The sequence below is a fragment of the Pristiophorus japonicus genome, chromosome 1 (assembly GCF_044704955.1).
Source record: "Pristiophorus japonicus isolate sPriJap1 chromosome 1, sPriJap1.hap1, whole genome shotgun sequence".
NCBI classification, from domain to species: domain Eukaryota; kingdom Metazoa; phylum Chordata; class Chondrichthyes; family Pristiophoridae; genus Pristiophorus; species Pristiophorus japonicus.
In genome coordinates this window covers 349,346,194-349,368,992 of record NC_091977.1, presented here as the reverse complement: position 1 = coordinate 349,368,992, position 22,799 = coordinate 349,346,194, and the positions used below count along the sequence as shown (strand labels likewise).

The following is a 22,799-nucleotide window of genomic DNA, read 5'->3' as shown; positions in this document are numbered from 1 at the left end:
AGTCCTTGAGTATAGAAAATTGAAGGGTCATCTGATCGAGATGCTTAAAATGTAAAATGGATTTGACAGGGTAGATATGGAGAAACTATTTCTTCTGGTGGGGGGAAATCAAGAACAAGACATCATTTCAAAATAAGAGTTAGGCCAATCAGGAATTAAATCAGGAAGCACTTTTTCACACAAAAAGGTAGAAGAAATCTGAAATAAAAACAGAAAATGTTGGAAATACAACTTACCACCATATGTCTGTGGATGCTGGGACACTTGGAGCTTTCAAGACAGAGATTGGTCGATTCTTGTTGGGTAAGGGTATTAAGGGATATGGAGCAAAGGCAGGTAAACTGGAATGCCGGAGAAACTTTTCAAATCACTAATTTTCCTCTCCCCCCTCAAAAAAGAGGTACAAATGCCATGAGTAGCAAACCATAAACTATCTAAGACAATCTAAATCAGCCATCATCTAACTGAATTGCGGAGCAGGCTCAATGAGCTGAATGGCCTACTCCTGTTCTTACGTTTTTCAAGACAGGAAAGAGTTGGAACGGCAGAGAAGCGTTAAGACAGAAACTGTAAAAAATTACTCTAGGGGTCTACATCAAAGGTGCTTTTGGACAACTACTTCTTACTCATACATAAAACACATTGTCATAATCTTCAGTGGTTAGGCCAGAAGAGGAAAAAGAGTGGCTGATGTTCACTGTTGAATTGGAGATTAGGCTTCTCCCATCTGATTTCCTGCTCTGAGCCACTTTCACCCGGCAACAAAAATGGCTCTTTGATCCTCAAAGCAATTGTCTTAGATAGTTTATGGTTTGCTACTCATGGCATTTGTACCTCTTTTTTGAGGGGGGAGAGGAAAATTAGTGATTTGAAAAGTTTCTCCGGCATTCCAGTATGGCTTCAATCTTTTCACAAAGAGGAATTTTCTTCATAAAGGAACCATAATAACTATGCATTATTCTCAGAAAGGTTTGAAATATACAGCCAGGCAGAACAGGATGCTGTCAACAAATGAACATTTCCACACTTTAAGAGCCTTAATAGACTGAATTAGAGCCACTTGCTGGTGCATTGATTTTACTCAGTGGGTCTGATGAGCGGCCATTTTTATTTGTGAAAGACTTTCCCACATTAGGGGGCTGATTTTCCAACATTCCTCCTGCAGATCCGCCCAGTGCCACTTTGGAGGTGGTTTGGAGCGGGCAGGAGGGGAGAGCCGGCGGGAACCGCCCGCTGACGTCAACAGATGGCCGACTGGCGCAACTGAGTTCCCGCCCACCAAGCTCCCAGATTCCTGTGGGTGGGAGTCGGCGAGAGTTTGGTCTGACCCTGATGGTAAGTCTGAAGAACCTGAAAAAAAGGTACGTGAACATTTTAAAAAAAATTTTCAACAGCGACTTACCTGCATGTGGTCCCCTGAAGGTCCTCGGATAGTTTTTGTAATTTTTATTTGTGATTTTTATTTTCAGGTCTTCGACGCTCCGTGGGCCCGACTCCATCCTCGGCAGCACTTGGGCAGCACTTTAGCGGGCTGAGGCCTTGCTGAAAATCGGCCCCTAGGTTTCATCTACCGTTGTCCTACCCATCAGCATATTTTGTCCAACTCATTTTGTACCATCCAAGTGGCCTCCTCAGAGTCAACTGCCCTCTTACGTATCATGTACAAATTCACATTTGCATCGAGTTTCTGAATCCAAGTCGTTGATGTAAATTAAGAACTGTAGGGGTTCCAACACCAATCCCATGGAGCTCCCTACTCAGCACATCATCTCCCCGACACATTGGCCTTAATCCTCAAGCAAGTATCCACTCTACCCTTCAGCCAGTTTCTTACCCATTCCCAGGTTCGACCCTGAATCCCACAACTTTGAGCTTAAGTTTCATGTGAAACTTGGTCACATAAGCAACGTCACACAGTGATCTGACAGCAAGGAGATATGGCATGGTGGGTCTTTGTGTGTTTGAGAAATTTGATCTTTGTAAAATAAAGTTATTATTTAAATATATATTTTTTTAAATCAATGGGAGAAAACTAAACAAAGAGTATTCCTCCTACACTTCACCGTCCCTTTAACTGCGCAGTTTTAAAATCACTATTTTCGAATGTACCCTTACCGTCTGTTCAAACGCCTCGTTCACAAACATTAGGAGAACTAGACGTTCGCCAAGTGGTGCAAGTCCACTGATGAAAAACTCTGACTCGAAGGTAGACACTACAAAGAAAAGAAAAATGTTACACGTCACAACCATTTTTATATCTGTAAAGATGCAATGAACGTGCCATTATAATTTGCTTAAGATACGACCTGGTTAGTTGTCCTTATTTCATAATGAATATGGTAAGTCATGTACGAAAGAATGAAGAGCCAAGCGAGAAACAACAGTGGTGGACTCTCCAATGAGATTAGATCGCCATGTGTCCTAATCTCAACCGTGGTAAGATTACGTCTCTTTAAAATGCTGTTACATACCAAGTACTGAAAAATGTCTGACTGCATCACTATTTTAATTAAGTATTATTACATTTATAAAGTCAAGCAAAACCCATTAGGTGTGACGTTGTGTTCAATTCACACGTGTTACAATAAATGACCTGTAGAGGACACTGAAGCTGTTATGAAGATCTTTAACTTTGTAATTCTAAAAGGGAATTGACACTGGTGCCCTTTTAAGTAATTTGAGCCATGTTATCAAATGGAGAGTTCTACAGACTGTAAGTAAAAAAAAAAAATCAACATGAAGGCTTCATTGTCTGGAGTCACATAGAAAAACACTTAGCAGTTGGTATCCCAGAAAGGTTATATAACTGTAGTTATCTTAATTCTTAAAAAATATGCCCTCTGCACAGCATAGCACAAAAAGGGAGAATAGCAAGAATAGCTTTATGGTGGTGTTTACATTTGAAAGGACTTGGGCAACACTCGTGAAGAAACCTCTTCCATTTAGGGTTCCTCAGAAACCTACCTGTATCTCCGCCAGAGCAGGTAATGCATCTCTATTTAAATGATCATTGAATCTGACCATCTGACTCAAAAAGCAGGTGGCTCTTGAAGTGGCAGTGTCAAAGAACTGCTTGTTTCAAGGCCAATAAAATGTTGCCAGAATCAAAGCTACATTCTCCATTTTCACTTGTAGCTCACTGGGGATCAGAGAAACACATTGGAACCCTGGATTGAAGACCATTGAGCATCTATGCCTCTATTTGTTCTGCAGGATTTTGAGAGATATATGTAGTTCATAGTTGCAAACAGGTCTATTTGTTGCAATGCCCAATTCTGAAGGATGTGGTGAGTCATTGAATAATGCACTCAATTCAGTGACTCACCACATCCTTCAATTCCAATTAGGAACTATTCAGTTAGAGCGCTGACCATGCCAAGTGATTGGACAAGAGATTGAAAGCATGGTTCTTGTATCAAAGACCAATCTGAAGTGCGTCAGTGATGGAGGGACAAAGAATGATTCTGGTTAGTTTTTGATTAAATACCCAGAGAATTGTTGTAGAGCAGAGCGTGAAAGTCCAACATTACCACCAGAGCCATGTGACTAAAATCCAAAGATCTCTGGTTTATTCTGTGTGCTCTCTCTCCAGCATGCACTTCAGGGATTTAGCAGGTTATCAGTTATTGAGTTGCAGATCATAATCTGAACCCTAATAGAACATTTGGTGCTTGGACAAAAACCTGGGCTAATTTTGCCAGGGTAGAACCACCTGACGTGATGGCCCTCTTCACAAATGGGCTCCTTGTGGTGTTGGAGGAATATCAATGCTGCATGAGTAACCAGAAATGCGGAATTTCTTCCCAACACATCCAGCTCAATGGAGCCATGACGCTTGAGCCCCTGGTATGATGCTTTGTCATATAGAATCCCAGCCAGTGCTAGATTCTGACTTGGCCTGTGGCAAAGGCAAGGTATCCCTAGAATAACTATGATGTTTACAGACTGCTAGCAAACACTGAACCCAGTTACAAAAAATAACTGCTTCTCATTAAGTGATTCCCAATGACCTTGGTCTGCAGGTAGATCAGAAATATGCAGCCAAGCGTATCGACATGCTGCTGGAAGAAGATTGTACTTATGTTTAAGGCATGCACATCATCTTATTACTGCAGGAAAGTGGTCTACACGACAACTCAACCAAAAGGTTTCCTTAAAAGGATCTTGCGCGGTGCATATAAGAACTGAGATGCCTTTTAATGCAAAAATACTGCCCAATGAATATGGTGGCAAGGTAACAGGAACTGCAGTTTTAGTAAGCAAGAGTCCAACAACTTGGACCTTCAACCCCATGGTTTCAGCACAGCGTTCTCCTCCCCACCACCCCAGAGAACACGCCCCCATCCTAGAGACTGGTTTTGCTACCTTTCTAAAGTTAGCAAAAGAAAAACTAGACTCAGCTGATGAAACATACAATGGTTCTGAACTGGCTTGTGCAGCTTATATAGTCCCAACAGAAACTGTGTCTCATCTTCCCTCATGATGGGCCACAAGGTCGGACCTATTAAAAACCCAAATAAACTTCCCATCTCTGTTGTTAATACCAATTCTGCAAATTAGACAGCCTAAGCCTCTCTTGCAATCATTCAAGCCAGGCTTGAAAACTAGCTTCAAACACTGGTCACAGCCACCGGTGAGGACTAATGCTCGAGTGCATATTACAGAGTTTGAAGGCCTTTTGTGTGATGAGCAGATGATTACAAAAAACGAGAAAAATGTTAACAATGGTTCTTTGAAAAACAACAAAGCAGTGAAGAGAAGATCTTCAGAATAAGAAATGACTGAGTGCTAACAAGACCAAACTATGCATCAAGCCAGAGTCTCCATACAATATAAGTCATCCTGACTCGACACCCCTGCAATTCTTCCTGTTGGCAACCTTCTTTCTGCCCAGAATTAAGCGGGAATTGTTCGAAGAGGATTAATTTAATTTAATGGCCTAATTGTGCATCAGTAAAACAGAATGTTGCACTGGTGTGGCCAAAGCCCATTACAAACATTTCAGACTTGTGGATCTTTCACACATACAGAAGAACTGCAGCAATAACCCCCCACTAGATCTCTTGCTGTGAACATAACTTCTCAATATTTGCTTTGCTCATGTGTATATATGTACTTCTCATCTAATGCTGCTGCACTGTAAACCCTACAACTGCCACCATGTACTTTCTTTCCTAAGTTCAACATACCTTCAAACATCAGTGGAAACTGTTTCTACTGGCAGGAGGGTCAGTAACCAGTGTACAGACATTTAAGATCATTGGAAAAAGAACCAGAGGTGAATGTATTTTTACACAACAAACCTGACAAAGCTCATTAAAATGGACGATCGCATTATAGTCATGATAAAAATTAACATATTCAAGACACCTGCACAATGTCCAAAATCTACTCCTGCGCTGGAAGCTCCTGCAGTATCGTAACTGGCCAGTAATAGAGTTACTAGTTCACAAAGGTGTGCTGAATATGTCAAAACAAAAGTGCAACTGACTTGAGAGAAGAGAATTCTTACCGATTTCAACATAACGAGTGGGCAAGTCCCTTAGATCAGTGGGATCACGCTCCTTCACCACACATACCTGGAAAAAGAAATAACAAGGTGCATTACAAATTCAGTCAGTTAAAGATTCTCCTCCTGATTAGAGGGTACCACCAGCTGCAGCATTGCACAATTTATGATGTCGTACTCCAAACAAATTGCGCCATCCTAAGTCACTTTCTAATCCATTTGGAAGCTTTAAATACATTAATGCCAACACCAACAGATGCATGTTAAAATATTTACTGCATGATATAGGGATGCAACTTGCAGAACTTCAAATAACTCCCAATGTGTATTAATTTGCCCTGTACTATGGAGTAAAGATCGCAAGTACAAAAAATAATTCTCCCTTGATATGACTGCTTTTTACTGAAGTTTTTTTTTTAAGAACATGTTTCAACTCACTACATCCTCCTTTCCACACATGACACTAAAACAGAACTGTCCTTCCAGCATCTGCATTCACAGCCTGTAACTCCCACTCCCCTGGTCTCGCCCCAATACCCGCACGCCCCCGCCCTCCCCCGCATTCGCAGCCTGTAGCTGCGGTTCACACACCCCCAGCATCCACAGTCACAGCCTGTAACTGTGGTCTCTCCCCCACCCCACCCTGTAACTGTGGTCTCTCCCCCACCCCACCCTATAACTGTGATCTCTCCCCCACCTCACCCTGTAACTGTGGTCTCTCCCCCACCCCACCCTATAACTGTGATCTCTCCCCCACCCCACCCTGTTAACTGTGGTCGCTCCCCCACCCCACCCTGTAACTGTGATCTCTCCCCCACCCCACCCTGTAACTGTGATCTCTCCCCCACCCCACCCTGTAACTGTGGTCTCTCCCCCACCCCACCCTGTAAATGTGGTCTCTCCCCCACCCCACCCTGTAACTGTGGTCTCTCCCCCACCCCACCCTGTAACTGTGTTCTCTCCCCCACCCCACCCTGTAACTGTGGTCTCTTCCCCCACCCCACCCTATAACTGTGGTCTCTCCCCCACCCCACCCCTATAACTGTGGTCTCTCCCCCACCCCACCCCTATAACTGTGGTCTCTCCCCCACCCCACCCTGTAACTGTGGTCTCTTCCCCACCCCACCCTGTAACTGTGATCTCTCCCCCACCCCACCCTGTTACATAGAAACATAGAAAATAGGTGCAGGAGTAGGCCATTCGGCCCTTCTAGCCTGCACCGCCATTCAATGAGTTCATGGCTGAACATTCAACTTCAGTACCCCATTCCTGCTTTCTCGCCATACCCCTTGATCCCCCTAGCAGTAAGGACCTCATCTAACTCCTTTTTGAATATATTTAGTGAATTGGCCTCAACAACTTTCTGTGGTAGAGAATTCCACAGGTTCACCACTCTCTGGGTGAAGAAGTTCCTCCGCATCTCGGTCCTAAATGGCTTACCCCTTATCCTTAGAATGTGACCCCTGGTTCTGGACTTCCCCAACATCGGGAACATTCTTCCTGCATCTAACCTGTCTAACCCCGTCAGAATTTTATATGTTTCTATGAGGTCCCCTCTCATTCTTCTGAACTCCAGTGAATACAAGCCCAGTTGATCCAGTCTTTCTTGATAGGTCAGTCCCGCCATCCCGGGAATCAGTCTGGTGAACCTTCGCTGCACTCCCTCAATAGCAAGAATGTCCTTCCTCAGGTTAGGAGACCAAAACTGTACACAATACTCCAGGTGTGGCCTCACCAATGCCCTGTACAACTGTAGCAACACCTCCCTGCCCCTGTACTCAAATCCCCTTGCTATGAAGGCCAACATGCCATTTGCTTTCTTAACCGCCTGCTGCACCTGCATGCCAACCTTCAATGACTGATGTACCATGACACCCAGGTCTCTTTGCACCTCCCCTTTTCCTAATCTGTCACCATTCAGATAATAGTCTGTCTCTCTGTTTTTACCACCAAAGTGGATAACCTCACATTTATCCACATTATACTTCATCTGCCATGCATTTGCCCACTCACCTAACCTATCCAAGTCGCTCTGCAGCCTCACAGCATCCTCCTCGCAGCTCACACTGCCACCCAACTTAGTGTCATCCGCAAATTTGGAGATACTACATTTAATCCCCTCATCTAAATCATTAATGTACAGTGTAAACAGCTGGGGCCCCAGCACAGAACCTTGCGGTACCCCACTAGTCACTGCCTGCCATTCTGAAAAGTCCCCATTTACTCCTACTCTTTGCTTCCTGTCTGACAACCAGTTCTCAATCCATGTCAGTACACTACCCCCAATCCCATGTGCTCTAACTTTGCACATCAATCTCTTGTGTGGGACCTTGTCGAACGCCTTCTGAAAGTCCAAATATACCACATCAACTGGTTCTCCCTTATCCACTCTACTGGAAACATCCTCAAAAAATTCCAGAAGATTTGTCAAGCATGATTTCCCTTTCACAAATCCATGCTGACTTGGACCTATCATGTCACCTCTTTTCAAATGCACTGCTATGACATCCTTAATAATTGATTCCATCATTTTACCCACTACCGATGTCAGGCTGACCGGTCTATAATTCCCTGTTTTCTCTCTCCCTCCTTTTTTAAAAAGTGGGGTTACATTGGCTACCCTCCACTCCATAGGAACTGATCCAGAGTCAATGGAATGTTGGAAAATGACTGTCAACGCATCCACTATTTCCAAGGCCACCTCCTTAAGTACTCTGGGATGCAGTCCATCAGGCCCTGGGGATTTATCGGCCTTCAATCCCATCAATTTCCCCAACACAATTTCCCGGCTAATAAGGATTTCCCTCAGTTCCTCCTCCTTACTAGACCCCCCGACCCCTTTTATAACCGGAAGGTTGTTCGTGTCCTCCTTCGTGAATACCGAACCAAAGTACTTGTTCAATTGGTCCGCCATTTCTTTGTTCCCCGTTATGACTTCCCCTGATTCTGACTGCAGGGGACCTACGTTTGTCTTTACTAACCTTTTTCTCTTTACATATCTATAGAAACTTTTGCAATTCGTCTTAATGTTCCCTGCAAGCTTCTTCTCATACTCCATTTTCCCTGCCCTAATCAAACCCTTTGTCCTCCTCTGCTGAGTTCTAAATTTCTCCCAGTCCCCAGGTTCGCTGCTCTTAACTGTGGTCTCTCCCCCACCCCACCCTGTTAACTGTGATCTCTCCCCCACCCCACCCTATAACTGTGGTCTCTCCCCCACCCCACCCTGTTAACTGTGGTCTCTCCCCCACCCCACCCTGTTAACTGTGGTCTCTCCCCCACCCCACCCTATAACTGTGATCTCTCCCCCACCCCACCCTGTTAACTGTGGTCTCTCCCCCACCCCACCCTATAACTGTGATCTCTCCCCCATCCCACCCTGTTAACTGTGGTCGCTCCCCCACCCCACCCTGTAACTGTGGTCTCTCCCCCACCCCACCCTGTAACTGTGATCTCTCCCCCACCCCACCCTGTTAACTGTGGTCTCTCCCCCACCCCACCCTATAAACTGTGATCTCTCCCCCACCCCACCCTGTTAACTGTGGTCTCTCCCCCACCCACCCTATAACTGTGATCTCTCCCCCACCCCACCCTGTTAACTGTGGTCGCTCCCCCACCCCACCCTGTTAACTGTGGTCGCTCCCCCACCCCACCCTGTTAACTGTGGTCTCTCCCCCACCCCACCCTGTAACTGTGGTCTCTCCCCCACCCCACCCTGTAACTCTGGTCTCTCCCCCACCCCACCCTGTAACTGTGATCTCTCCCCCACCCCACCCTGTTAACTGTGGTCTCTCCCCCACCCCACCCTGTTAACTGTGATCTCTCCCCCACCCCACCCTATAACTGTGGTCTCTCCCCCACCCCACCCTGTTAACTGTGGTCTCTCCCCCACCCCACCCTATAAACTGTGATCTCTCCCCCACCCCACCCTGTTAACTGTGGTCTCTCCCCCACCCCACCCTATAACTGTGATCTCTCCCCCACCCCACCCTGTTAACTGTGGTCGCTCCCCCACCCCACCCTGTTAACTGTGGTCGCTCCCCCACCCCACCCTGTTAACTGTGGTCTCTCCCCCACCCCACCCTGTAACTGTGGTCTCTCCCCCACCCCACCCTGTAACTCTGGTCTCTCCCCCACCCCACCCTGTAACTGTGGTCTCTCCCCGCCCCACCCCTGCATTCGCAGCCTGTAGCTGTGGATTCCCTCCCCAGCATCTGCATTCACAGCCTCTGGCAGTGTCCAACACACCCAGAGATGGCCAGCTCTCAGGCCGCTCTGAAGCAAAGGTTCCTGTAATTTCTTTCGGCACCGCGCAGACCCTTTAAGGGGCTGCGGGGACTATTCAAAATACCGCATACGTGCAGTTTTTGCATTGAAAAGCCGGCAAGCCGGCTGCGTGGGATCCCTGGATAACCTGCACGGCCGCGCAGTTGTGTGCAGCAGAGCCAGGAGACTTCTGTAACAGATGTAATTAGAGCGGTCTCAGGGAAGATGACAACTTCTTGAGGTTCTCTATCACAAGGAAACTGATGTTTCCAAAATAAAAGTGACAGAAATTTGATAAATTCAACTTTTCCTTCCACAAAAAGGAAATAAAGTGCTTCCTGGACGTTCTTTCCCCTTCACGTGTATGGGCAGTAAAATTAAATTATCAAATTTACAAATAATACGTGGCTTGAGCAGTGGTGCAGCAGGGAGGGATTCAAATTCCTGGGGCATTGGAACCGGTTCTGGTGGAGGTGGGACCAGTACAAACCGGACGGTCTGCACCTGGGCAGGACCGGAACCAATGTCCTAGGGGGAGTGTTTGCTAGTGCTGTTGGGGAGGAGTTAAACTAATATGGCAGGGATTTGGGAACCAATGCAGGGAGACAGAGGGAGACAAAAAGGAGGCAAAAGCAAAAGACAGAAAGGAGATGAGGAAAAGTGGAGGGCAGAGAAACCCAAGGCAAAGAACAAAAAGGGCCACTGTACAGCAAAATTCTAAAAGGACAAAGGGTGTTAAAAAAACAAGCCTGAAGGCTTTGTGTCTTAATGCAAGGAGTATCCGCAATAAGGTGGATGAATTAACTGTGCAAATAGATGTTAACAAATATGATGTGATTGGGATTACGGAGACGTGGCTCCAGGATGATCAGGGCTGGGAACTCAACATCCAGGGGTATTCAACATTCAGGAAGGATAGAATAAAAGGAAAAGGAGGTGGGGTAGCATTGCTGGTTAAAGAGAAGATTAATGCAACAGTTAGGAAAGACATTAGCTTGGAAGATATGGAATCTATATGGGTAGAGCTGCAGAACACCAAAGGGCAAAAAATGTTAGTGGGAGTTGTGTACAGACCTCAAAACAGTAGTAGTGATGTTGGGGAGGGTATCAAACAGGAAATTAGGGGTGCATGCAATAAAGGTGCAGCAGTTATAATGGGTGACTTTAATATGCACATAGATTGGGCGAGCCAAACTGGAAGCAATACGGTCGAGGAGGATTTCCTGGAGTGCATAAGGGATGGTTTTCTAGACCAATATGTCGAGGAACCAACTAGGGGGGAGGCCATCTTAGACTGGGTGTTGTGTAATGAGAGAGGATTAATTAGCGATCTCATTGTGCGAGGCCCCTTGGGGAAGAGTGACCATAATATGGTGGAATTCTGCATTAGGTTGGAGAATGAAACAGTTAATTCAGAGACCATGGTTCAGAACTTAAAGAATGGTAACTTTGAAGGTATGAGGCGTGAATTGGCTAGGATAGATTGGTGAATGATACTTAAGGGGTTGACTGTGGATGGGCAATGGCAGACATTTAGAGACCGCATGGATGAACTACAACAATTGTACATTCCTGTCTGGCGTAAAAATAAAAAAGGGAAGGTGGCTCAACCATGGCTATCAAGGGAAATCAGGGACAGTATTAAAGCCAAGGAAGTGGCATACAAATTGGCCAGAAATAGCAGCGAACCCGGGGACTGGGAGAAATTTAGAACTCAGCAGAGGAGGACAAAGGGTTTGATTAGGGCAGGGAAAATAGAGTACGAGAAGAAGCTTGCAGGGAACATTAAGGCGGATTGCAAAAGTTTCTATAGGTATGTAAAGAGAAAAAGGTTAGTAAAGACAAACGTAGGTCCCCTGCAGTCAGAGTCAGGGGAAGTCATAACGGGGAACAAAGAAATGGCAGACCAATTGAACAAGTACTTTGGTTCGGTATTCACTAAGGAGGACACCAACAACCTTCCGGATATAAAAGGAGTCAGAGGGTCTAGTAAGGAGGAGGAACTGAGGGAAATCTTTATTAGTCGGGAAATTGTGTTGGGGAAATTGATGGGATTGAAGGCCGATAAATCCCCAGGGCCTGATGGACTGCATCCCAGAGTACTTAAGGAGGTGGCCTTGGAAATAGCGGATGCATTGACAGTCATTTTCCAACATTCCATTGACTCTGGATCAGTTCCTATCGAGTGGAGGGTAGCCAATGTAACCCCACTTTTTAAAAAAGGAGGGAGAGAGAAAACAGGGAATTATAGACCGGTCAGCCTGACCTCAGTAGTGGGTAAAATGATGGAATCAATTATTAAGGATGTCATAGCAGTGCATTTGGAAAATGGTGACATGATAGGTCCAAGTCAGCATGGATTTGTGAAAGGGAAATCATGCTTGACAAATCTTCTGGAATTTTTTGAGGATGTTTCCAGTAAAGTGGACAAGGGAGAACCGGTTGATGTGGTATATTTGGACTTTCAGAAGGCTTTCGACAAGGTCCCACACAAGAGATTAATATGCAAAGTTAAAGCACATGGGATCGGGGGTAGTGTGCTGACGTGGATTGAGAACTGGTTGTCAGACAGGAAGCAAAGAGTAGGAGTAAATGGGTACTTTTCAGAATGGCAGGCAGTGACTAGTGGGGTACCGCAAGGTTCTGTGCTGGGGCCCCAGCTGTTTACATTGTACATTAATGATTTAGACGAGGGGATTAAATGTAGTATCTCCAAATTTGCAGATGACACTAAGTTGGGTGGCAGTGTGAGCTGCGAGGAGGATGCTATGAGGCTGCAGAGTGACTTGGATAGGTTAGGTGAGTGGGCAAATGCATGGCAGATGAAGTATAATGTGGATAAATGTGAGGTTATCCACTTTGGTGGTAAAAACAGAGCGACAGACTATTATCTGAATGGTGACAGATTAGGAAAAGGGGAGGTGCAACGAGACCTGGGTGTCATGGTACATCAGTCATTGAAGGTTGGCATGCAGGTACAGCAGGCGGTTAAGAAAGCAAATGGCATGTTGGCCTTCATAGCGAGGGGATTTGAGTACAGGGGCAGGGAGGTGTTGCTACAGTTGTATAGGGCCTTGGTGAGGCCACACCTGGAGTATTGTGTACAGTTCTGGTCTCCTAACTTGAGGAAGGACATTCTTGCTATTGAGGAAGTGCAGCGAAGATTCACCAGACTGATTCCCGGGATGGTGGGACTGACCTATCAAGAAAGACTGGATCAACTGGGCTTGTATTCACTGGAGTTCAGAAGAATGAGAGAGGACCTCATAGAAACGTTTAAAATTCTGACGGGTTTAGACAGGTTAGATGCAGGAAGAATGTTCCCGATGTTGGGGAAGTCCAGAACCAGGGGTCACAGTCTAAGGATAAGGGGTAAGCCATTTAGGACCGAGATGAGGAGAAACCTCTTCACCCAGAGAGTGGTGCACCTGTGGAATTCTCTACCACAGAAAGTAGTTGAGGCCAATTCACTAAATATATTCAAAAGGGAGTTAGATGAAGTCCTTACTACTCGGGGGATCAAGGGGTTTGGCGAGAAAGCAGGAAGGGGGTACTGAAGTTGCATGTTCAGCCATGAACTCATTGAATGGCGGTGCAGGCTAGAAGGGCTGAATGGCCTACTCCTGCACCAATTTTCTATGTTTCTATGTAACAAATCTCTTCCTGGATCAGGATATAAAGCAATGCAAACCAAGAGTTCTACTGCCACAAATTTTAAAATCACACCATAAATCACGTGCAGTAACATTCGCTGTTGGGGACTGAGAGAGAAACAGCAGAATGGATTTTTACTTGAATAGATTTTCATCTATTCAGTTTTATTTTCCATTTAAGCATTCTAAGTAACTGTCAAGAATTCAACCAGGGAAAGAAAATGTGAAATATTTCAAATAAACAATAAACAAAGTGTTACTTTGGATTTCAATGGTAGTTTACTCATTTTCTGAATGCTTCAGCTTTGCTGTGGCAAAACAAATCTTTTAAAAATTATTACGGAGCACTAGAAATTTACAATATTTACTGCACATATTAAAAAAATGTCTATTTTTGCGAGGGGTGGATATGTAATTTCTTATTCTTCCCCTCTAGTTTGAAATCTGGTCATGCCACAAACAGTATCACCAGCCAAGAGAGCAGACACAAGTCTCGTCCAATGCTGCTGTCTACTGGTCACAAGGAGATTTTCGACAGAGACCAAGGGAAAGGGGCTCTCTTCTGACAATAACATACTCATTAATCTAAGGATCAAAAATCTTTCAAAATAAGAAATGTAACTAAGGAACTGAATGGTCATTAAGATTACTTTCCGTAACTGATCTATCTTCATATTTTTGGCAGAATTTAAAACCTTCACAATCTTGTCTTTGATATTAAGTAGAAAGTACCTTAACGGATGTTGCCCAGCCAATAATGAGCGTTAGGTTGTCTTTCCAGCACAGGCTGCAGAGGTACATATCGGGACGAAAGTTTGTATTGTCTCGAGATATGTTTGTAATCCGCTGCTTTGAGCTAGCATCATATATCTTGACTCCCTAAAGAAAGATGAATAGCTTGAGTGTGATCAGAGAAGAGTTAAAAAAATTAAAAATGATTTTCCATTGAAGTGAGTCACAACACTGTGAAGTGGGGGGTGGGGAACCACTTCATTGTAAAGTACTTAACCTCTTGATCTATCCCATGGACTTCGCATTTTTTTTAAACCGATGATGAATTAAGATCAATCATTTTCTAAAATGCAGAGCCTAGATGTTTCAAATAAGGGGATGCTCATGGGACCAGTGGTCATCACAATTAATATTTTTCATTCAACGAAAAGCAGACCTCGATAAACTTTGAGATGATCTCCATTACCAATATCATGGGCACAAAGAGGGTGTCAATACTGAAACTATGCTCAATAAAATCACAAAGGTAAGGACCTTTTAGAAGCAATTAAGACATTTTGTGTTATTTGCCTCATGAATGCACTACTCTTTTAAGCTGCATCTAAACATTTCATACATGGGTCATTGAATATAAACGCAATTAAGTATTGTTGAATTTACACAAGATATTCGATAATTACAATTGGAGCATTTCATGCAGTTTTGGCCACTCCATTGTAGCAAGGATAGTAGAGAACAATGAAGAATCAGTAGAATATTATTGGGAATAAAGAAAGGCTTTAAAAATTGGAACTTTTTACAGCTGAAGTAGAGAAGGTTAAACAGGATTTAATGAAGGTTTTCAAAATTATGGAAGGTTTTGAGAGGGTAAATAGTGAAAAGCTATTTGCACAGCTTGGCAAATCAGTAACAAGAGGGCAGAGATTTAGGATTATTGCTGGAAGGACGAAAGGGAAAGTCAGAAGTTGTTGTTATTTTTATACAGAGGATTATTACAATATGGAATGCTTTACCACGTGGTTACTGAGGCAGAGACTGTAAAAGTATTTGAAAAGAAAGAATATGAAACAAAAGAGCAAAGAAATGCGAATGGGACAGACAGCTCCAGTTTACTGTTTCCTCTTAACCTCGCTTAACCTTCTCTGTTCCAGTGACAATTTTTCAAGTTTCTATATATTATGAGTAGAGCAACAGATTCATTTATTACCACACTGTTTGACCATGCAATGAGGTTGCCCCTCCATTTGACATTGGTTATGGTGCCTTCTCCTTCATGTAATACAGTTGTTTTCCACCGGTTCAACCAGTTCCGTTCATACAGCAGCAACTGAAGGAAAAATGTGTGTGTGGTGGGGGGGGGGGGGGGGAAAGAGGAAGGTGGAATAGTAGAAAAATTACTGTCAAAATAGCATCAAGTCAGAATACAATTCCTACAGCTTCTGTACGAGTTTCTTTCAGTTGAGAGTTATTTTTGCTAAATTAAAATACCTGGCATACAAATATAGAGATACATCCTTTCAAGTCGGAAAAAGATTTTTAATTATGGTTATCAGCATTGTAGCTATCAGTTGTAATGTAGTCTTAAAAATCTAAATTAAAAGCTGAATTGTTAACTCTCGACTATTCTTTCCATTATTTTTAATTTGTTTTCATTTTATTGAATTTTTCTGCTGGATTTGCAGATTTCTGAAAACATCTATTTTCAACATTTCGTCTTGTAACGTTGAATCCGTATACCTTATCGTTGCCGTCACCCCGATAGAAACAGTCAGTGCATTTGTAGCATCAACAATCACAAGGGGGCAGAATAATGCAAAACGAGAAATATCAAACCACATTGGTTATGACAGCCATACAAGCAGAAAATGAGTGAGAAAGGAGACAAATAGGGAAGGAAAGAAATGAGACTAAATCCACAAAGAAAAAAGACCTCACTTGGTATCTTGGCTCCATGTATTTAATGTAGAGAAACTAGCCAGTCTACACTATCCAGACTCCTCTACCACCTTTAAACGGTGAGGTTTTCTGAGTTACATAATGATGCATTCTTTATGTAGGGCATTTTCTTTTTCTTTATTCCCAGGATATGGGCGTCGCTGGCAAGGAGGCATTTATTTCCCATTCCTAGTTGCCCTTGAGTCGTCGTCTTAAACTGCTGCAGTCCATCTGGTGAACGTACTCCCATAATGCTATTCGGTAGGGAGTTCCAGGATTTTGAAAAAATGATGATGAAGGAAGTATGTCCAAGCTGGGATGGTATGCATCTTGGAGGGGAAGTTAAGAGGTAATGGTGTTCCCATGCGCCTGCTTACTTCTCTTTCTAGGTGGTGGTGGCCATGGGTTTGGGAGGTGCTGTCGAAGAAGCCTTGGCAAGTTGCTGCAGTGCATCCTGTCGACTGTGCACACAGTAGCCATGGTGCATTGGAAAGATGCCACTGTGTTAAACAATTCATAGAAATGATATCGAGAAACCATTGTCCTTTTGTGTGCAACATAGTGTTACAAAGATCATCTATATTACATGGGGGAGCTCAGCAACCACTAAAACAACCCAGTTATTAGTAATATCCTAGCCTAGTGATAAATTTGAACACAAGACAAACTTTCCATTAGTTGGAGGTTTTCATTTTGAATTGTTCAACACATTGGTATCTTTCAACTAGCACTTACCACATAAACAATGCATCATTATACAATTTGGAAAACACCTCTGTTTGAAGGTGGTAGAGGAGTCTGGATAGTGCAGAATGACTAGTTTCTCTACATTAAATAGATGGAGCCACGGTCTCTTTTTTTTGACATGGCCTTTGTTTCATTTCTTTCCTTCACCATTTGTTTTCTTTCATTTCTCACTCTCATTTTCTGCTCATCTGGTTCTCAATAACCAGTGTGTCATTCTACGGTTTCATTTTTCTCTATTTGTTCTATTGACTGTTCCGACCTGGAACACTTTTTTTAAAAATGTATTTTATTTACAGCACGGTGGATGCCTATAATGGTCAAGGAATTGATACGACATCTAAGGTCGTCTAGTAAACCCGAGTACTCACTTCCATCGCCAACAAAACCTCACGCACAATACTACCGCTGTGAATTTTTCACACTCAGTGCTCCCTTACAGATTCTATACTGTACAGCAAACCAGAATCAGCATTTTATTACACTCATGCATCAGTGGTAGCTCTCTCACCTCTTATGTTAGAAGGTTGTAGGTTCAAGCCCCACTCCAGTGATTTGCGCACAAAATCTAGCCTGACACTCCAGAACTGAGGGAGTGCTACATTGTCGGAGGTGTTGTCTTTCAGATGAAAAGTTAAACTGAGGCCTAATTTACCGTGTCAGGTGGACATAAAAACTCCCTTGGTACTACTTGAGGTTGTGAAAGATGCTATATAAATGCAAGCTCTTTCCTTCTTTTCATTTCTAGAGGTAGGTTTTCAAAGACTTCACAGGCCTCGATAAATGGAATGGGCCATTTAAAAATGCAAACCACATGACTTTACTGACAGTGCTGTATAAATAGCACTCAGAGTCATGATTAAGCTAAGAAAAGACATCCTTAAAATTATATTCTGATCAAGATGGTTATGGAAATCATCATTCACTTGAGCTTAAACTCTAGAAGGATCTGATACAGAAACAAACTTATTATACTCTATTAAATCTCCAACTACAAGTTCTGCCTAAAGCTATACATAAAGGGCCCAAGTTTCGGGCCGCGCCTAAAACGGCGTTTTTCGCGCCAGAAAGTGCGCCTAAAAAAAAGTTACTAATTCTCCGGCTCCCTGCAGGTCCTCTGGAGCCGGGCGCAGCGCAGCATGAGCTATGGGGGGCGGAGCCAGGTCCTTGCGCTCAAAACAGTGTCGGGACCTCTGCACATGCGCGCTACAGTGGGCGCGCATGTGCAGTAGCTCCAGGCGCCCAAAGCTGTGGGCCCTAGCCCTGGCCGAATGGCCTCACTGGGGCTGCGTGAATAAGGCTCCTCCCCCCGACCCAACCTCCGCGACACTCTCTCTTTCTCTCTCCCCTTCCCCCCCCCCCCCCCGAGACCCGACGCCACCTACCTGTAAATCCAGACCGAGGTCTTGGGCCCGGCCGTTCAGCCTCCTTCTCTCCCCCCCACCCCCACTTCTGTCCCTCGCTCCTTCCCTCCCTCTCTCCTTCCCTCCCTCGCTCCTCTCCCCCTTCCCCCCACCTCTTCTCCCCCCACCGCCCACCTCCCCCCCCACCTCCTTCTCCACCCCCACCTCCTTCTCCCCCTCCCCCCTCCCTCGCTCCTTTCCCCCATCCCCCACCCCCCTCCCTCCCCCCCCCCACCTCCTCTCCCCCTCGCTGTCAGAAACACAGACACTGACAGACAGAGAGTGAGAGACACACACACACAGAGACAGACAGATAGAGACACTGACAGAGACACACTGGGGGGACCGTCCCAGCACGCTGTTGGAGGACTCCCGGTGCTGCAGTCGGTAAGTAGAAAGTGTTTTATTTGTTGATTTTTTTTTTTAATTATTTTTTATTAATTTTTTTTGATTGATGTATTGGTTGATTTATTGATGTATTTATCACTTATTATTGATGATGGCTCTTTATTTGTAAAACTGAAGTGTTTAATGTTTGTAAACTTCCCTTTAAAACCGCCCCCCCATTCCCTACGCCTAATTTGTAACCTACGCCTGATTTTCTAAAGTGTAGATAAGGTTTTTTCGAACGTACAAAAATCTTCACTTACTCCATTCTAAGTTAGTTTGGAGTAAGTTTTCACTGCCTAAACTTTGAAAACAGGCGTAAGTGGCCGGACACGCCCCCTTTTGAAAAAAAAATTCTGTTCCAAAGTGAAACTGTTCGAACTGACTAGAACTGGAGCAAACTAAATGCCGAGAATTCAAATTTTTAAGATACTCCATGCTAATCCAGTTGCTCCAAAAAAAACAGGAGCAACCCAGGCCGAAACTTGGCCCCAAAGTGTTAAACAAAACCAGAAGAAGCTGGAAACGCTCAATGGTCAGGCAGCATCTGTGCAGAGAACAGACAAGTTGATGATTCGGGTATGGATCCTTTGTCAAAACTGGAAGTTATTACCAATGAAGAGCATTTGAAAAGGAGCAGAACAAAGGGAAGGGAAGAGAAAAATGTTTTACCTATATATAAAAAATATTAACCTTTCCTTCCCAGAGGCTGATCGTCAGTTACCTGCAGTATGTTTCCAGTATTTTCCCATTTTTTTTATATATATATATCCCTGAGACACTTATTTTTCCCCCCCGATTTGACTGATGTTTAAAAATGAACCCATGAAATCACTGCCAGTGGAAGCTGAGCTTTAGTGTGTCAACAGTTGTACTGCTGTGAGTTATGGCAGGGTATCTATCTGACTGACCAAACAGCAATAAGATCACAAGTCATTAAGAATAGTTTGCTATTTTGAAAAAACAGTCTGTCCTAGATTGCATACAATTTACTAAAACTGCTCAAGGTCACCAAATCATAGAATCATACAACACAGAAGGAAGCCATTCAGTCCATCGTATCTGTGCCGGTTTTTTCAATAGCTATCATATCCCCGCTCGTTCACAAAAGCCCTGCAAACATTTCTTTTAAAGTATATATCCAATTCCTTTTTGAAAGTTACTATTGAATCTGTTTCCACCACCCTGTCAGGCAGTGCATTCCAGATCACACCAACTCGCTGCGTTAAAAAAATTCTCATCGCCTTTCTGTTTCGTTTGCCAATTATCTTAAATCTGTGCCCTCTGGTTACTGACCCACCAGCCAGTGGAAACAGTTTTACCCTCTCTACTCTATCAAAACCCCTCATAATTTTGAACACCTCTATTAAATTTCCCCTTAACCTTCTCTGCAAACTAATCCAAACATGCATTCCCATCATTAAAAGAACCAAGAGCTAAGTTTGTTGAAATATTTATAAAAAATGTTATCTGGAAGTTGTGGCCCCAAGTTTCCACATGATTTGCTCCTGATTTTTAGGAGCAACTGGTGTAGAACGGAGTATCTTAGAGATCGGAATTCTCGTCATTTAGTTTGCTCCAGTTCTAGTCAGTTAAAACAGTTTCACTTTGGAACAGAATTTTTTTTTTCAAAAGGGGGCGTGTCCGGCCACTTACGCCTGTTTTCAAAGTTTCGTCAGTGAAAACTTACTTCAAACTAATTTAGAATGGAGTAAGTGAAGATTTTTGTACGCTCGAAAAAACCTTGTCTACACTTTAGAAAATCAGGCATAGGTTACAAATCAGGCGTAGGGAATGGGGGGGGGAGGGGGTTTAAAGGGAAGTTTACAAACATTAAACACTTCAGTTTTACCAATAATGAGCCATCATCAATAATAAATGATAAATACATCAATAAATCAATCAAAAAAAATTAATAAGAAATATTTTTTTTTTTAAATCAACAAATAAAACATTTTCTACTTACCGACTGCAGCACCGGGAGCCCTCCAACAGCGTGCTGGGATGCCCCTCCCAGTGTGTCTCTGTCAGTGTCTCTATCTCTCTGTCTTGTCTGTGTGTCCCTCATTCTCTGTCTGTCAGTGTCTGTGTTTCTGACAGCGAGGGGAGGGGGAGGGGGAGGAGGGGGGTAGAGGGAGAGAGGGGGGGAGCAGAGGGAGGGAAGGGGGAGGGATGGCAGAGAAGGGGGAGGGATGGGGTTAAGGGGGAGGGGGGAGGGATGGGGGTTAAGGGGGAGGGGGAGAAGGGGAGAAGGGGGAGGGGGAGAAGGGGGAGGGGGGAGAAGGGGGAGGGGGGAGAAGGGGGAGAAGGGGATAAAGTGGAGAAAGGAGCTGGAGGGGGGGGAAGGAGATTGGGGGGGAGAAGGAGATTGGGGAGGGAAGGAGATTGGGTATAGGGGAAGGAGATGGGGGGGGGAAGGAGATTGGGGGGGGGAAGGAGATTGGGGGGGGGGGAAGGAAGGGAGATTGGGGGGGGGGGGGTGCTGAACGGGCCGGGCCTGAGACTTCGGGCAGGGCCCGTCCCCAGCACCAGATTTACAGGTAGGTGGCGCTGGGTCGGGTCAGGGGGAGGGAGGTCAGATCAGATCCAGTTCGGGAGCGGGGGGGGGGGGGGGCGGGGGGAGTGGGAGTCGGGTTGGGGTCGGGTCCGGAGGCGGGGGCGGGGGAGGGGGGAGCGGGTCGGGTCCAGTCCGGAGGGGGGGAAGCGGGAGTCGGGTCGGTGTCGGGTCCGGTCTGGAGGCGGGGGGGCGGTGGGGAGGAGCGGGAGTCGGGTCGGGTCCAGTCCGGGGGGGGGGGGGGGGGGGGGGGGGGGGGGAGAGAAAGCGGGAGTCAGGTCGGTGTTGGGTGCGGAGGCGGGAAGCGGGAGTCGGGTCGGGAGGAAGCAGAAGCTGGTTGTGGGAGGAGCCTTATTCATGCAGCCCCAGTGAGGCCATTCGGCCAGGGCTAGGGGCTGCGTGCTTCGGGCCCCTCCCACACAGTTTTGGGCGCCTGGAGCTACTGCACATGCGCATCCACTGTAGCGCGCATGTGCAGAGGTCCCGGCACTGTTTTCAGCGAAGGGACCTGGCTCCACCCCCTACAGCTTGTGCTGCGCTGCGCCGCGCCACGCCAAGGGCCAGAGGACCTGCAAGGAGGTGGAGAATCTGGAGGTTTTTTTAGGCGCACTTTGTGGCTTGAAAAACGGGCGTCCAGGTCAGGACTGCGCCGTTCTAGGCGCGGCTCGAAACTTGGGCCCTGTGAGTGTGAAGTTTGAAAGATATGAAAAACCCTAATTTTGTTCATATTATTAACACGTGTTTTGTGGTATTTAACTTTTATCAGCTGAATTGGATATCCATTTGACGCACTAACCGCTGAACAAATTCATCAGGTTTACCACAAAGCAACAAAGTCTGAGGCATTAAAAGGATTCAACACCTCCCTCCCAACACACATAGACCCCATGTCCCCGAGATGCATTAGTATTCCTGCATAGTAGCTTTGCTTCCACCTACCTTGTCTGCTGTATAGGAACAACCACCAAAATGATTAAAAGTAAGAGAAAGACAGCAAAGCAATGCTGCACCATATATGATATATACAAGCCGGTTTTGAAAGCTGGCAGGAACACCAGGTCAGATCCAATCAATAATAAGCAAGGTGCAGATGTCAACTAAACTTCAAGATTAGATTAAGCAATGTTGGCAATTCCTGTACCCTTCACATAAAGTATAGTTGCATTAAACTATTACAGTAAATACCCCCCACAACTCAGAAAAACTGCAGATTTATCCTGTTTTTCAGTCTTAAGTTGTGAAAAAAAGCCTTCATTATTAATTGATCCTGTGTAACATAAGGACAACAATAAGGCTTCCTCAACTCTCAGCCAATTCGATCAGCTTTTCAACTACAGCAACTTGCGTCATCCTGCACTTTTAATGCAGTCAGTGTCCCAGGGCATTTCAGAGATAAAAGTGGATGATGGAAAGACTGGGAGAGCCAAAGGACTAGTCGTGGAGACATTCATTGGGGAGGCTTTTAAAGATGTGGCAAGGGATTAGGAAGACAGTTTGCAGAGTACAGAGCCAAGATAGATGAAGGGCTTGTGACTGAAGGAGGGAGAGAGCTACCAAGACTGAAGGATGGAGAGAGCTACCAAAGGAAGCCAGAGTTGGAAGAGTAGAAGCATGAACTT

The 22,799-nt window shown here is 44.9% G+C and overlaps 1 protein-coding gene across 4 annotated transcripts in view; it reads right to left on the bottom strand.

Moving 5' to 3' along the window:
* Window positions 1–22,799, bottom strand: part of vps41 (VPS41 subunit of HOPS complex) — a 297,897-nt gene that overhangs the window by 120,173 nt on the left and 154,925 nt on the right. For all 4 annotated transcript variants that reach the window (XM_070890345.1, XM_070890351.1, XM_070890353.1 and 1 more), the window contains 4 exons: window positions 15,365–15,484; window positions 14,158–14,304; window positions 5,513–5,579; window positions 2,116–2,213 (listed from right to left, as the gene is read on the bottom strand). In XM_070890345.1, the coding sequence (XP_070746446.1) occupies window positions 2,116–2,213; window positions 5,513–5,579; window positions 14,158–14,304; window positions 15,365–15,484 (432 nt within the window). The remainder of the gene's footprint in view (window positions 1–2,115; window positions 2,214–5,512; window positions 5,580–14,157; window positions 14,305–15,364; window positions 15,485–22,799) is intronic.